The following is a 15605-nucleotide window of genomic DNA, read 5'->3' on the forward strand; positions in this document are numbered from 1 at the left end:
CTCAGAGCCCTTTCACCCCGCTTCAAGCCCCCGGTTCGGCAACAGTTATGGCCTGTATTGTGGTACAGGCCCGGCGAAGTCTCGGCGATGGTGCCATTAATGATTAGTATCGCAGGTGCGGGGAGTGACCGATATGCTTCGAATTAGACATCCGCATCAGTTGTCCCGACGCGTCCACTGGTAATCTTATACCGATTCGGCAAAGCCTCGATCGAAGCAATTGATTTATAAGCACTTGTCGATTTCAGCGCCGTTATTCCTCCACTGCGTTGCATACGGCCATGCAGAACTTCAGAGCAATTCACAGGTCCTGAATTCAGAGAGATCGGAAAGCGAGATTGATAGATGCGAGTAGTTCTTAAGAGTAGAGTAACCAATGCTACCTGTCTGATCTGTGAGCATATTCTTAGGCGACCAGCAGCCAGAGTGAAGCTGTGAGTATGGCAGGTCCTTCATTCCAGCATTTCAGCGTTTCAGTGCTACATGTAGGTTGTCGTAAGTGCCAGGAGTTACTGAACAAGCATGGCTTGCAACGTCCACTCAAAACTCATACATTCGCCCCTTTTTGCTCCTGAATGGTCGCCAGCCACTGTTTGAGAGTGATGACTTCCTCGAAAAGTGTTGGCCACACAACCTCTCCAGCTTCCTTGAGCTTGTTACTGAAACCTGCTGTACAGTCCGAGAGTAAAGTGACTTTGTAGCCCAACTCAATCGCCTCTCTGGCTGTCGCCTCGAGACAAGTATTCGCCACCATCCCCGCCATGATCAAATGATGTATTTCCCTCTGGCGTAACTGATAATCAAGATCCGTGTTGCGAAAAGAGCTGGAGTTCCAATGTCTGCTCACGACAACGTCCCCATTGCTGGTGTTGGGTTCCAGTCCCTCGACGATCTCGGCGCCCCAGCCAGCAAAGACCCTTTTGTCTCTGTTGCGAACGTGATTGGTGCGCATATGTAGCCAGCCGGCGTAGGTGCCATCTTGGGTAATTTGATGAAGGCCATAATAGATCGGAATATTCGCAGAACGGGCTCCGTCTACAAGTTGGCGGATGTTGGCTAGGGTACCGGTCGTGTCAAGGCTTTCTTTCAACAACCCATACAACTTCCCTTCTGGGTGTAAGAACTCGTTGAGTGGATCAACCAACACTAGGGCTTGACAGTGAGTCATCTCAGCTGCAGAATTGACACGATTGAGAGGCAAAGAAGAGCTTTGACCCAAGGTCTGTTGATTGAGAATAAAGGGCACGCATGGAGTTGAGTCTCTGAGCAAACCTGGGCTGACTTGGCCACCTTATACCCCCGAGGTGAACAATCGACGAAGGACCGGTTATTGAAATGATTAGTTTGTCAGCATATGTCAGAATCGCCGAGGCTGACACTGGGAAAGCGTGAATCGAAGCTCTTTTGCGGCTTGTTCTGTATGAGGAGTCCTTTTTTGAAACGACTCAGCGTCTTGGCGAATTGAAGTGCGCCATCATCTCTAGCGGTAAGTCTTGTCTTGATAGAACTCTTCATTTCATTGCCTATACCGATCAGAGCATCGACTGCTCGAGTCGGCTGTGGCTCCTCGCTGCACGAACCTGCACGGACCTGCACGAACGGAATGAGCCTGAGTTCAGTGATGATTTGTCAGCTTATTCGCCTTTCCAGCTGGATACCAGCAGCGCCTTTTATGAACCCACCCAGTCGTTTTTCCAATGGTCAGCAACTCATGGTATAGAAAGTGAAAGTTCCTTCACTTTCATAATTGCAAGCAGAAACAGAATGCGGTCAACTGGCTCCTATTATCTTCAGATTGCATTTGGTTCAATTTGGCAAGGCTGTCAATGTAAAGGGGTGGCCTCGCTCGGTGCCTCGGTGGAAGATCGATGCTGACAAATCACCCCTTCTAAATCTGGTCACGTGTGACCACCTGAGGTACGGGTCTGATTTATCTGAGACGAGAAATGCGACTCAGCAATTGATTGATCCTACGGAGTAGTAATCACCAGACTGAATTTGAACATTTTAAATCACGGCTCTGATCCGGGATCATATTCCCTTTCTTCGACCGTCCTTGCCGCGTGCTACTAATCTGGATGCGCAGTCATGGTCCCTGGCGGTAGTGGTAGACGTCGACACAGCGCAAAGCGCAGAAAGATTGACGCGACAGATACGGTCACAATTGACCTAGATAGAGAAAGTGGCCTGCTGAATGATGCTATGAAGGATCCCTTGCTAACTTCAGCAGTCAGATGCACGGAAACCGCGCGTGGAGCAGCCAGCCAGATTGCCAAAATCCCCTCCTCCATCGAGACCGCCGACCCATGCGGTGCCAATCGTCCGTCCTCCAGACGCGCCCTTCCATACTGGCGCGATACAGCTCTGGGTTGTGCGCAACTCAGAAGGCAAAAAGCAGCTGGTTTCAGAGAGGGTGCCGGGATGTCGACATTGGAGGAGTAGGTGCCACTCGAGACTCAGAGCCATGGTCAAGAATATGCTGACACAGTCTTTGAGTCGGGGACCCTAACGTGTCTTTCTGTTTCGAATGCAAGAAAGAGGGTGACGTGGTGGGATGTAAGACATGCAAGAGGTCATATCATATGGATTGTTTGGGTGAAAATGCGCCAGCAGGAAATACGTCGGCGAATGCATCCTACTGCCCGGCTTGCATCGAGCGTGGTTGGAATGTGCAGCCTCCCCCGGAAATCCTACCGCTGACGCCCGCCTCATCTCGTGAAACCAGCCCAGCGCCACAAAGTGCAAGAGATACAGCGGCCTCAGATTTTCGCCAGCAACCTGATCAAGTGGCAGCGGGACAGCACGAACGCCATGTGCACACTGATCCGGACCAGTCTACCAAGAATCTGCAGACTAGCTGCGAAAGCTCTGCTCCCAAAGCCTCTGTCACAGTTCCTGACCAGATACAATCACGACAGCAGCCTTCACAAGATTACAATACATCATTCGGAACACGACCCAGCCAGGTCGTGTTAAGCGAGCAACAACACCAGGAAGCTCTATTGAACCGGCTAAGACGAGACTGCTCCTCAGCGTCCTTCCGGTCCCCTATGCCCACTGACGGTACTGTGAATCAAACAACTGCCGCATCTAGGTCGAACCGGGCAAAGTCCAGGTATCAAACCATGCCTGACGAGGTGGACCAAGCGCTCACGGTCATATATCGTGAACTGGAGTCCATCACAGCTCTAAGGCAAGACATTGCAGAGCTTCAAGATCGAGTCAGGGCCGCCGAGCAAGCACGTCAGATTTCGGAAGGCCGTCTGGCTCTTGAACGCTCAAGCCGAGAGGCCACTGCCAGCAAGGATGCCGAAATAGACTCTCTGAAGCAGCACCTTGCTGACCTGACGCGGAGCCACGAATTGCTCGTGCAAGAGAATAATGCCCTGAAACAACGCATGCAGGACGAACAGACGTTCACTAAGGCGAGGCTGGAGGAGATGCAATCCCTGAAGGCGAGTCTTCGCCGGTTGCTGGGTGATTGAAAGCGTGCAGCCCCAACCTCGAGCAGCGCCCTCTTTATCAATGATTCACAGACTATGCCTCCACCATTGGGAAGTTGAAAATCCACAAAGGATAGGCAATGATACTTTGGAAAGCCTGAAGAAGCTGCTCCGACCAGTATTTACTCAATTGCTCGGGTGTGCTTCAGAAACACTCCGTGACAAACGAGGGAGCCGGAATTCCAGCTGGAGTGTTGTTGAACAACCAAGCGAGGGCCGGCCACTACGTCTATCAGGGTTGGCTGTGCTCGGGTGCTGGGATGACACTGACAACGTGGTAAAGTCCTTTCTTGCCATAAAATCTGTAGACCGTCGACCGTACTCGGGAAGACCTTGAACCTCAGCAATGATACATTAAGCAGGAGTTGCAAGATTCCCTGCAGAATTTAAGGCCCTCGCCGACGACGATATCGTACGACAAGTTAGACACCCTTTAAAATTACACCCAATCAACTCTACAACTCCAAGTCATTTCTATCGTTTCCACTAACATAGCCAGCTCAGATAATTACCGCATCATCTTAATAAGTTCGAAGGCTCAGGTTTGCGCATGCTTGGACTCAGGGCGAATGCTCCATGAAGAACATTTAGCAAGCACCAAAGCGCAAAGCGCTGTTCAGGGCACAAGGGCACATTGATAAGAGGAGGCTTGATTGGTAATCACGGATGGTCCCCTTTAATCAAGACTTGCTGGGTTTGACGGTTCCAATACTTACCAAACCGATGCGACTTTCTTTTTTGGTTCTCTATCTATGCAACCCTCGATGATAGGGGTCCATTCACCGCTTTCGGCCTCCACGCCGGTGTTACGATCTCAAATCAAGGAAGAGCCAGGCACTCCATCTCGACTTGTGCCCCGAAGGGGAGTCCAACGACTTGCACACACGTCCTGGTCTGAGAGCTCACGGGTCAGCAATCAACTTTGAAACCTCGTTCACCACGATCTTTGGCGCCCAAGATCTCCGAGGAAGAGGAGAGTGGGGTTTGGAAGAAACTCAACTGGCTGTGGATCCTCAAAGGCGCCCGTGTACGCCTCGTTCATGGCTTCGAAGTTGCGCATGTCGGTCACGAAGACGTTGACCTTGACCACCCTTCCCAGTCCCGATCCAGCCACCTCCAGAACGACTTTCATGTTCTTTAAAACCTGACTCTTCAGCGTTGGGGAAAAGCAAAAGCCGCGTCAGTCCCAAATAGCTCTCCTTGGGTGGAAAGGAAGAAAAGGAAGAACGATCATCAACACACCGTCTGCTCCTTGATGTCTCCAGAGACGAGGTCACCGGTGTGCGGATCTATGCCAACGGTCCCGGACACATAGATCGTATCTTTCGTCTTGATCGCCTGGGAAAACACGGGCAGCGGCTTCGGGGCAGCGTCGGTGAAGACCACATTGTTACGGCGCACATTGACACTCTCTGTCGTCGACATGGCTGAGAGAGAGACTGACGACGCTCCGGGTTGGCACACAGTTCGTGTTCTTAAATCGAATGTCTCTCGTCGGTTTGACAGAAAGAGTGTCTCTCCTTTCTTTGAATCTGTAAATGTGTCTCACAGGACTAGCAAGCGATGAGGCGAAGACCACATCCGCCGGGTGCGGGCCGCTGTTCTGCGTATTCGATGGGCTGCGTATTCGTCAACAACCGGCCCCGCTGCGTATAGACGAAAGCGTTTTCTGGACCACGATTTGTCATCGGCGTTTTCCGTTTCTCGGTGGACGCTCTCGCCTTCGAAATGGGCCTTCTTTCGTGATATTACTTTACTTCGCGGACAAAGCTCCGATTGCCATTGCCTTTTGTCCTCCCCAGATTGAACAGAAATCTATAAGGACTTTCGGCCTCACAGTCTCACTAGCAGTAGAAAGAGGCCTGTCAAGAGAGACAGAGAGAGATACGTCCTCGATACGATATGAAGGATAACCTTGATGGGCTCGTCGTGCAGATGACGGCCTTGACAGCCTGCAATGACAACGACAAGAGCGGCGAGCTTGCTCGAACCCCATTCGGCAGACCGATGAGGGACAAACACTTCCTCTTCGCAAGGGATTATACGAATCTCAATCAAGGTATTGTCCATCTATATCTGGCCCTTGGAAACTCTGTGCCACCGACATCCCAATCCTAACAATCAACTCCTTCGTAGGCTCCTTTGGCGGTTATCCTCGCCCGGTCCAGAGCACCCTCCGTCGCTATCAAGAAGCAGCAGAGGCGGAACCCGACATGTTCATCCGCTACACCTACCCTCAACTTCTGCGAAAAAGTCGCGCTTTGCTCGCGGACATGCTGCATTGTCCCGTGGATGAGCTGGTTCTGTGTTCCAATGCGACTACCGCAACGAACACGGTACTCCACAACCTCCGCTGGGAAGAAGGCGACAAGATCGTCTACACTTCTGGTGTTTATGGGGCACTGGAGAAGCTCATAGATTATCTCGTGGAGACAACTCCGGCTGAGAGCGTGAGGATTGAGTTGGATTTGCCTCAGAGCGACGACAAAATCGTGCAGCTCTTTCGCAAAACATTGATAGAAGAAAAGCTCAAGTGTCAGCAAGCCGGGAAAGGACGACTTCGGTTGGGCGTCTTCGACACAATAGTCAGCATGCCAGGTCTGCGGGTGCCGTTTGAGAGACTAGTGCAGTTGTGTCGACAAGAAGGCGTGCTGAGCCTGGTAGACGCCGCACATGGAGTGGGCCATATTACTCTGAACCTCACTGAGCTGGACCCGGACTTTTTGGTTACCAACTGCCATAAATGGTTGTTTGTTCCCAGGTCAGTTGCGGCCTTTTTCGTGCCAAAAAGGAATCAGCACTTGATTCGAACGACCCTTCCGACATCTCATGGGTTCCAGCCACAGAGGAGCAACCAAATACATGATCCGATGCCCACCTCCGAAGAGACAAACCCGATGGTGAAACAGTTCGAGTACTTTGGGACCATTGACGGAGCCCCATACTGTTGCATCGAGGAAGCAGTTCGTTTTCGCAACGAGGTCTGTGGCGGAGAAGCAGCCATTCGAACATATTGCACGTCCCTTGCGAAGAAGGCCGAAGAGGTGCTTGTGGAAGCTCTGGGGACAGAGACGTTCGACATTCCGGACACACATCGTGTTTTCTTTGCGCATGTTCGACTGCCAATATCCGTTGGGGAAGGAGCTGGATACGATGTCCTCCCAAGCGACGTCCCGGCCATCACCCAATTCATGAACAAGGAGTTTGCAGAAACGTATAGAACCTTCTTTTTTGTGTTGTTCTATCGAGGAGCATGGTGGGTTCGCATGAGCGCCACAGTATATGTTGATTTAGAGGATTGCAAATATGCGGCCTTCGTCTTGAAAGACCTGAGCAAAAGGGTATGTAGGAAGGAGTACTTGTCGACCAACGTAGCAAGGGAAGAGAGATGACTTTGTGCAATAGCTTTTGATGCTTCAGATCAGAGTTGAGAAGATGATCCGCGGCGAGCGGTATGTCGACTGCAAGAGCAACTTTCCCAGTGACACTGGCAAGGAGGAGTCGGAAGTCGGAAGCTGGTGCCAACATATTGCCGATGGCAAAAGTATCTCACGAAGTCCTTGGACCAGCTTCCATCTTGAGACGACATTTCTCAGAGGATGTTGATATAGGAGGGAATAGACTCCCTGACCAAAAGCTTCTGACTCGACTCTGTCCAAACTGACCGCCCGAATATCGCCCAAGCGTGAATTCCGTTTCCGAGAATAGCCCAACAGACATTATTTCCCTGGATCATACCTTTGTCGTCTATATTCCAACACCAGCCACCTGGCGCGCATCTAAAACGGCGTCCGCGATTGTAGACATCTAAAGCCACGATTCCCCAGCCTGACGATCCTAGTGTCTGATCTCTTTCTCTAAGCCGGCAGCGCGGCTCCCAAATCTCTAGCCCATCCCAGAGCTCCTTCGCTGAAAATCTCCCCGCTTGCACCCAAGGCATTCCCGCAATCAAGAAGGAGAGTCCGCACGATCGCTTTATTCGGATCCCGTTCCTGCACGTGATATATGTGGCTGGTGCACTTCTCACAATAGTAACATGACACGTTCTTGCCACTCGCACCTCGGTATTCATATACCCTCAGACGTTCACGGCCCTGAGATATGACCAAGTCCTCGCTGGGGATGATGTAGTTGCATGTGTAGGGGGCTCCAGATATCTTTTTGCAAGTGTCACAATGGCAAATCACATGTGTGGGTGGTTTTCCGGTAGGTGATCTCATGTAGAAGTCGATCAACCCGCAGTGACATGCGCCTCGATATGACTTGTAGTTATCACTCTCCGACTCAGGTCCATGTGCAGGACCAAGTAATGATCCGTTCACGAAGTCTTGAGTTGGACGACATGTCAATATGGAGCCCTCGATGCGTAACAGAATATCATCCAGACGTACCTACAACCACGGAGTCCTCAATCAAAGGGGCAGCATTCACACTAAAAGCGCGGTGAATGGGATCCTCTAACAGATAAAAGTCTCTGTCCTCGACATTGGCAAACTCCAGGACGATACAATGCGTCATTCCCTTTGCGAAATTTTCCCAACTGTGATTCTTCCCCATGGACATCAATAAAATATATGGTTTTCCGGTGGTAGCAGGCTTGACACATGTTGATTTCAATTTGGTCAAGTCTGCGAAGTGGTGCTCCAGTTCTGTCCAAGACACCGAAGAGTGATAACGGAACAGGACAATGTGTGTAACTCGGTGTTGGTCGGATACTGCCATGATGTAGCAAAATATTAGGGAAACGTGATAATGTTAGGCCTCCATGTTCGCCGCCGTAGGTGCATGTTTATATGTCCTGACATGTCTAAACGATGGTGCATGGCGATTTGGAGTATCATTCGCCGCTAATTTCCATTTTCAGACACGAACGTCTGCGTGACGCTTTTGGCGGCAGAAGAGCGTTCGGAATAACCTACTCCTATAAGCAGATCTAGAAAACAATGGCAGTGCTTATACTCCGAGGTTAGCATTCTCTAGATGTAGGAGATCCCATGGCACCATCAGCTCTTTGGCCCACAGGCGGCACACAGTAGATTCCAACAAAAAGAAAACCCTCCCGGTGCAGGACGACCTTGTGGAAGAGGGCAATTTTACCTTCAAGTCACGTACTACTTCTAAAGTCTCCGAATGAATGACCAGGAATTGTACGTGTAAGCAGTTTGAGGTTCGGAGTTGTGAAGAACCAAACGGGCTCGCTCTGCCAAGGCCATTGGTGCCTGACTCGCGGACCTGCGGATGGATGACTCGTGTGCCAATGACGTGCTTTCACTCAGTCCTTCAGCTCGTAGATCCTCATTTTGATTCAGGGCGGAATAGCCTACAACCTGTGAGTGTCTGAGCATCGCACAGACTGCCGCAAAGGCCTCGGACAATGGCGGACGCGGATGAGGATGTCATCCCTCCAGCCTCTGCCTCTGGTCCCGACGACCTCGAAGACGAAACCCAAGATTTCCGCTTCCTCAGCCAGTTGATATCCTCCTCAAAGACCGGTCAAGCCATAATCCCCAAGCGCGGTATAAAGGACTTCGAGCCAAATCCCACGCGGTCGCAGGCCTCAGCCCTTGATGCTTCTCTCCTGGCAATGCACACCGCCCTTAGCGCGGTGCGTGTACAGACAGCCAAAAACCACGTCGTGGGACAGTATCTCCCTGACGAAGACGATTGGAGATGGGATAGCGATGAATCGACAGGCAGAAACGGCCGGTGCGTTGTGGTGTACAAGTTCAAGAGCCCGCATTTGAAGGTGATGGGCCAAGCGGACAGGAATAACTGGGTTTGGCTGTTGCCTGAAGAGGCGCTGTTTCTGTTGGAAAGGGGGAGCCTTGATATCAGATGGCCGGATGTCAACGATGAGAATAATGGTGTGCTGACTGGAAAGGAGGATAAACCCTGCAACGTCGCCGCCGCAGAGGAAGATGCTGCAGCTCAAGAACCACCCACCGTCGCGCCAGAAAATAGGACGGATACTACAACGACTCCGAGCGTGGAGCCTTCCCCAGGCGAGCTCCCGATGAGTCTCCAGGGTGCCTACGCCAGTTTCATCGGCAAAGATGGATTGACATTAGAGCGCTATACGGTTTACGCAGGGCTCAAGAGAGCGGGGTATATTGTTCAGCGGGCCCCGACCTGGAACGATACACATCCTTCCCAAGCGAATGGACACGGCTGCCAAAGTGTATTGTCGCCCATTTCACCATCTCCACCGTCAGCCTCCGCTTCTGGCAGATCTCAATTTCGAGGGACAGTTGCGACCCTCGTCAACAGGTTGGTATCCTGGCTCTTAAAACCTAGTCAAGACAGGTCTTGTCCTTCACTCGGGCCCCTCGTCGCTCCAGGCCTGTACAGGAACTATGCAGATATATTTCGCGCGCTGGCATTAATTCCTTATCACGAGCCTTCTAGCACCAATGCAACTCACAACTCAGATCCTGTGTCCTCACCACGACAACAGGCCCCCGAGGCTCCTTTCCGCATCCACTTCCACGTCTGGAAGCCCAACGTCTCTGCAACTTACAAGAAGACCTCACCACCGCCAGAAGACTACCGAATCTGCGTGGTCGACGCTCGTTCGACGCCCTCGATGCCATCTTTGTCAGAAATAGGCCCTCTTCTGGATGCTCAACCCGAGGATTCTCTCTCCAGAGCGCAGGCGGGCAGATTGGAGACGAGGCTCAAATATGGACGAAAGAATGTGTTATTGGCGGTGGTGGACATGGGTGTCGTGAGCTATCTGAGACTGAGTGACGCATGTTTCGGAGCCGAAAAGCTGTACGAAGAGAGAACCAGGGCAGGGACAAAGGGCCGATCCAGGAGACCACACGGTCAAGGCCAGAGCCGGAGGCAAGGACAAGGCCGGAAGTAAGATGAATTCATGATGACTACGCAACAGCGCCTCGCTAAGTGCTTGTGGCGTCTTTTCTCGAAGGTTTGGTTTCTCCAAGATGGAGTTGCTCCGTGGCAATGTGAGTTCGAGGAAGAGCGAGGGTCGGACCTGGACGAAAGGAACAAATAGCTTCTTTCTACCTTTGCCGCTGCAATGATTGGATGCGCCCCGCAACTTGCATGAACGGACAGGGGAACGGCTTTTCTGCGAAACGGGCATCTCAGGAACAGGACTGGGCGCATAGATACTTAGACATGATACCCCACTACCAAATGATATATAGACGGCGTTTCTACAACAACTAGACGAGACGAGACGAGAGGACTCGACAAATGCAGTGCATGTACAGACCATGGTCCCATGTCTCGCTTTCCATGATCGATGATCGATCCGTCGGCTGATATACGGTAAATTTAACACCCAAAATCCAACAACAAGGCTCAATTATTATAGAACAGAGATCCGGAAAACCATTCAGAACAAGGAAAGGAATGGTTTGAGAAAAATCTGTCTCCCCGTGAAAGAACGTCCGCGTTTTTTCACCACGGCGAATAGGGCGAGCGGACTGCCTGATGATCTAGGGAATTTCGTCATCTTCCATCTTCTATAGACGTCGGCCTGTGGGAGCGTAGGCAGGTTCTAGTGTCGCGACGTATATGCTTGAGATGGGTATGGGATGTGAAGCAGGATGAGAGAAATTTTAGAGGGGAAGGGAACTAAACGCAGCTGATTTTTTGGTCTGGGAAAGCGAGAGGCGACGAAAGTGTTGAGCTGATAGGAGGAATTTGGGGAAGGGAGAGTGGAACAAGAAGCCAACCGAATATCAGTGGTGTTTTAAGGCGTGTCTGGGGAAATGGGGAGCAATCGTGCTGAAGATATTGCGACTGTCACGGGTCAGCTGTTCCTTTTTTCCCCCTTCTTTTTTTCTGTTTCCTGTAGTCTCATACAGCTCAGGCTCAGATAGACCTTGAGCTCTCTCAACTCCCCCCATTTGCGGGTTGCTCGAGGGACGGCGGGAAGCAATACTCAACATGCCTTTAGGTTTTACTTGGAAACACACTTCATCTTCCATTTATGAGTCCTCGCATAAGTCGTCGCATGGGACCCGAGCTCCACTGCTGCTGTCCTCTCGTTTTCGTGAAAGGGTCATCCACGACACGAGACGGAGTGTCGGACTGGATCCTCAGTGCTGGCACTAGACTCATGCAACTCCCAGTGCTGTACTGGGCCGACGGATGCTCCCGCGTTTAGCAGAATCCCCCAACAACATCGGCATCAGGGCTGAAGAACCAGAATATCGAAGCCCCGTCTCCACCGATGGTGCGGGAGATTTCGCTGGGGGGAGATAGTCCTGGGATTCGTAAGTCGTGCCACGATCTCGCCTTTGGGGCTATCTTTCGGGGTTATATCCCATGCTTCATGCGTGTCGCCCAGGCTGTCTGCATTCGTCCAAAAACACCATCTCGATTTTCTGTCGATTCCAAACTGAACCATCGTGACTCATTGTGGCATCATTGAGTCAACAGCAAAAAGTCGGCTGCCATCAGTAGCTCCAGACAGAGCTCCGAGGGAATATCCATATCTGGCACGCCCCCACTGTTCCGATATTTCTCGTTGTAGTAAAAGTACTCGACGACTTTCTCGAGGACGTTGCCGCCGATGTTCTCGAGGTGGCAGATCCCCGTCTGGGCCTCAGCGAAGTTACCTACACAAGGGCCTTTGCATTAGCTCCATCGGTTTCGGAAATTGAACGGAGAGGAAAACATGCAACGTACTCTGCGCGTCAAGCATGCGCCTGAGTGTGGGAGACACGCAGGCAGCCGAGCGGCGGACGTGGAATTCAAAGCCATCAGACGAGACCAGCGTCACAAAGGGCGAAGGGACGCCGTTGGCAGCCATAGGTGACAGATGAATTTGAGGTGAAAGGCCAGAAGATATTACTTGAGAAGTGCGTTACCGAGGACCGGGTCGAAGGTTCAGCAGAAGGAAAAGAAAACACACAACGTGAAATGAATGCGTGGTGAATTAAACCAAGGTGGTCAAGGACGGCAGAATTAGGTAGAGCACTAAAGCGGCGAGTCTTCGAACAGCAGAACGGGTACTAAATCTTCACCCAAACCACGAGACCACTCAAGGGCATGGATTCTGCCCGCGTCCATATCTGTCTTCATGTCTTCGTTCGTTTCTTCTCTTGTCATTGGTATATCTTCTGTTGAATTATCCCCCCGGAGGAGATCACGCCCGCCCATGATCTGTTCCAATAGCAAGCCGGCTCTTCCAATAGTGAGCTCCATGTCCAACAAGCTCGTCTTGAGATCACTCAAGCCCCATTTGCTCTTTCCCTCTGAAGCGAGCACTAAATGCCCTTTTGAGTCTAAAGTACAGGAGTAAGTGCTGGCAAAATCTCACCTGCTGTGAAGAGAACGTGTGAGATGTGAGGGCGAGGCGCATGCCGTCCCACTGGCAGTCATAAAGGACCATCGACATGACCCTCCTGGTCCTTCAGATCTGTAGGACGCATTGCCAACGACGCTCATGTGGTCATTCCTTTTTCTAGATGGGCCTAGTCGTCACCCGCGATCACAAGCGCCCCGTCATCCTCGTCAATTACGATTGCTTCCGTACCCCGATGATTCGTGAATTCCGCCGATGACATGCCTTGCAATTTCTTTGCCTGCGTAGCACTCTCGTCTCCTTCGTCGTCGAGGGGTCGCTTCCGCTTGCCTGCTGGAAGTTTAGCCGTGCTTGAAACACCGTTCATAATAACCAAGCCATCCGCATCATCATTTTCGACCTGGTCACCGTCTGGGACAGCTTGCTTCTCCGGTTTCCGCGGTACCTCCAATGCCTCGCCTTCCTTCTCGACCAGTAGAACGGCTTTGGTTTCGTCTTCTGGCTTCTTCACTTCGATTGCTATTTGGAGGTCGACTCGAGGATTATCGTTCTCGTCCTTGACAAGAATAAAACCCGCGTCCCCAATATTCAGATCGGATAGCTTTTTCTCCAGATTGTCTTCAAGGTCTGGGTCATATATCAGGCCGGCCTCACTCATGACGGTTACTTCCTCTCCATAGCCTAGTCTGGTTCGTAGAACGTCTTGGACCAAATCTCCGAGCGTGGCTTTTTCAATATCGACATGCACCCTTGCCATGGCAACGCTGCAAACAGGACACTCCGGGTTGGGTGGATCCAACTGATCGGTCCGCAGTGAACCAATCCCCAGCCAGAGCCACCTAGTCCGGGCATAGTCGTCTTTCAATACCTTGAACGCTTGCAATACGCAAAGACCGGCGACCATGGCATTTGTGGTGGCAATTGCGGGGATGATATTGCCTGCCATCTGCTTGATGTCGAATTTTGACTTAGGTTCGATGCCGAAGATGATCGCTCGAAGGTTACCCGCTGCGGCAACAAAGTCCATCGTATCATCGTCATCTTTGTCGAACAAGATCGAGGGTTGCGGTTCTCCAGATTTCGATGCAACCGCCTGTTCCTGTGATAGTCGTGTTACCAAACGGTCCAGGCTATCTTTGAACACAACAAAATTCTCGACAGCAGACCATACTCGTTGGCCATTCTGGGCGATTGCCTTGTCAACCACGCTTGCTTCTTGCTCAAGCGCGTCGTAGGAGAATGGTTCCGGCGGTTTCTTGTCTCTCCACATATCCTCCATCTTCGCCAGTCTTTCGATATCCTCTTTGAAGACTTTGTCGAACACGTGTTTTCCAAAGGCGCCTGAACCCATCAACGCTCTGATTTTCTTCAGGGCCTGTGCCTCCTCTTTTAATTTTTTGATCTCTTCAGCATTATCCGCATCTTCCGATGAGTCCAATTCAGCTGCCTCATCTTCACTCACACCGAATAACTCCGGCAGGAGATAACTTTTAGCCCATACGATGCAGTGGATCGGTTGACTTGGCGTAGAACGGATCGTGCAGACAGGGTAGGAAATGGGAGTGGTCTTGGGAGTGCAATCGTAGCAAGCAGTCTTGCCCTTCTTGATAACCTGCACTTGACCTCTGAAGCCCGTAGTGCCTGATTCGACCAGAGGCACATCGACAGCCAAGCACATTTTGTTGACATGCCGTCTGGCGTCCATGTTGTCGAGCGCATTGAAGACAATGTTGAAGCCCGAAAACCACTCCAGGTTGAATTTTTTGTCTTTTATATTGGCATGGTGCGCGAATAGTGTGACATTTGGGTTGAACTTCTGAGCGATGTCCTTCGCGACCAGGGCTTTGGGTTTCTTGATATGTTCATGTCGGAAGAGAAACTGACGGTTCAAATTGCTGAGATCGATCGTGTCAAGGTCTATGATGTGTATTTCGCCAAAACCGGTGAGGACGAGGTTCTTGAGCAGCTCGCATCCAATGCCGCCTGCGCCGACAAGGAGGACGCGGGACTGTTTGGTCGGAAGGTCAAATTCAGGTTTCTTCGGCGAATGTTGAAGAGCAACTCACCTCTTTCACGAGTCGTTGTGTTGCGCCCAGAGACTGGCGGGTATACTTGTCGCGAGGCATCGGGCTGGCTTGGAAAGAGGATGGAGTTGAGAACTGTTAGAAGCGAAAGTGGTGCGCTTAGGAATCGAAGGAGATCTAATGGAGGCCGACCATGTGAGAAATCTTTGACACAAGAATGAAGACACGGCTGAAAGTGAAAAGGAAATTCGAAGTAAGGTGGGACTCAACGCTCATTGACGCCGGCAAGGAGGAGGCAATCAGATAACAGAGCAAATTCTTGTCGGGGACAAGATACGGATGTGAGAGATAGGTCTATGTTTTGCTCCAGGACGGCCAGTATTTGAAGCCGCTGCGCTGCAGGCCGCAGACGCAGCAACGATGACTTCTGGGTTTGCGATGGGATTGTGATAGCTGAACCCTGTAGCAGCGGCTTTCCAGAGTTGCTCCAATCAGGGGCGGCTTGAAGGCTCCTTGGGGGGTCTCGATTGGGGACGCCTGGTGCCCCTCAGGCTAGTGGTTTAGGCCTGCGCTTGGGCTGGTGGGCTTGCGTTAGTGGGAGAATAGGGGCTAGTGGGCTTAGGGTCCCAAGTGGTCCGCCCAGCTGCACAATCTCGTCATGCACTGTGCAGCCTGCAGCAAATGTCGCGTGGGATCAGACCTCCGTTTGCCTCCATTTGGCCGGGTGAAAAACATATTAACACATTGAACCAAATTTTTTTTTATTCCGGCAAACAACTGATCGACAAGAGCCAGGGC

General features: G+C 51.4%; 8 protein-coding genes across 8 annotated transcripts; 3 read left to right on the forward strand and 5 right to left on the reverse strand.

The window, feature by feature from the left end:
- Window positions 1-547: 547 nt before the first annotated feature.
- A1O5_01790 (uncharacterized protein) lies at window positions 548-1168 on the reverse strand (the record flags this gene model as incomplete). The annotated part of the gene is made up of 1 exon (XM_007742406.1): window positions 548-1168. The coding sequence occupies one exon, from the start codon at window positions 1166-1168 to the stop codon at window positions 548-550; it is 621 nt and encodes a 206-aa protein (XP_007740596.1).
- A 1414-nt stretch (window positions 1169-2582) lies between these two features.
- Window positions 2583-3485, forward strand: A1O5_01791 (uncharacterized protein; the record flags this gene model as incomplete). The annotated part of the gene is made up of 1 exon (XM_007742407.1): window positions 2583-3485. The coding sequence occupies one exon, from the start codon at window positions 2583-2585 to the stop codon at window positions 3483-3485; it is 903 nt and encodes a 300-aa protein (XP_007740597.1).
- A 952-nt stretch (window positions 3486-4437) lies between these two features.
- On the reverse strand, window positions 4438-4928 carry A1O5_01792 (endoribonuclease L-PSP; the record flags this gene model as incomplete). The annotated part of the gene is made up of 2 exons (XM_007742408.1): window positions 4438-4653; window positions 4746-4928. 2 exons carry the CDS (start codon window positions 4926-4928, stop codon window positions 4438-4440), a joined length of 399 nt encoding a protein of 132 aa, XP_007740598.1.
- Window positions 4929-5405: 477 nt separating this feature from the next.
- Window positions 5406-7109, forward strand: A1O5_01793 (uncharacterized protein; the record flags this gene model as incomplete). Its single annotated transcript, XM_007742409.1, has 3 exons — window positions 5406-5562; window positions 5640-6844; window positions 6909-7109. The coding sequence occupies 3 exons, from the start codon at window positions 5406-5408 to the stop codon at window positions 7107-7109; spliced, it is 1563 nt and encodes a 520-aa protein (XP_007740599.1).
- A 251-nt stretch (window positions 7110-7360) lies between these two features.
- On the reverse strand, window positions 7361-8225 carry A1O5_01794 (uncharacterized protein; the record flags this gene model as incomplete). Its single annotated transcript, XM_007742410.1, has 2 exons — window positions 7361-7830; window positions 7895-8225. 2 exons carry the CDS (start codon window positions 8223-8225, stop codon window positions 7361-7363), a joined length of 801 nt encoding a protein of 266 aa, XP_007740600.1.
- Window positions 8226-8877: 652 nt separating this feature from the next.
- Window positions 8878-10368, forward strand: A1O5_01795 (uncharacterized protein; the record flags this gene model as incomplete). The annotated part of the gene is made up of 1 exon (XM_007742411.1): window positions 8878-10368. The coding sequence occupies one exon, from the start codon at window positions 8878-8880 to the stop codon at window positions 10366-10368; it is 1491 nt and encodes a 496-aa protein (XP_007740601.1).
- A 1532-nt stretch (window positions 10369-11900) lies between these two features.
- On the reverse strand, window positions 11901-12288 carry A1O5_01796 (transcription elongation factor B, polypeptide 1; the record flags this gene model as incomplete). The annotated part of the gene is made up of 2 exons (XM_007742412.1): window positions 11901-12094; window positions 12165-12288. The coding sequence occupies 2 exons, from the start codon at window positions 12286-12288 to the stop codon at window positions 11901-11903; spliced, it is 318 nt and encodes a 105-aa protein (XP_007740602.1).
- A 664-nt stretch (window positions 12289-12952) lies between these two features.
- On the reverse strand, window positions 12953-14909 carry A1O5_01797 (ubiquitin-like 1-activating enzyme E1 B; the record flags this gene model as incomplete). The annotated part of the gene is made up of 2 exons (XM_007742413.1): window positions 12953-14791; window positions 14850-14909. 2 exons carry the CDS (start codon window positions 14907-14909, stop codon window positions 12953-12955), a joined length of 1899 nt encoding a protein of 632 aa, XP_007740603.1.
- Between the last annotated feature and the right edge of the window lie 696 nt (window positions 14910-15605).

The sequence above is a fragment of the Cladophialophora psammophila genome (assembly GCF_000585535.1).
Source record: "Cladophialophora psammophila CBS 110553 chromosome Unknown aczJe-supercont1.2, whole genome shotgun sequence".
Classification (NCBI taxonomy): domain Eukaryota; kingdom Fungi; phylum Ascomycota; class Eurotiomycetes; order Chaetothyriales; family Herpotrichiellaceae; genus Cladophialophora; species Cladophialophora psammophila.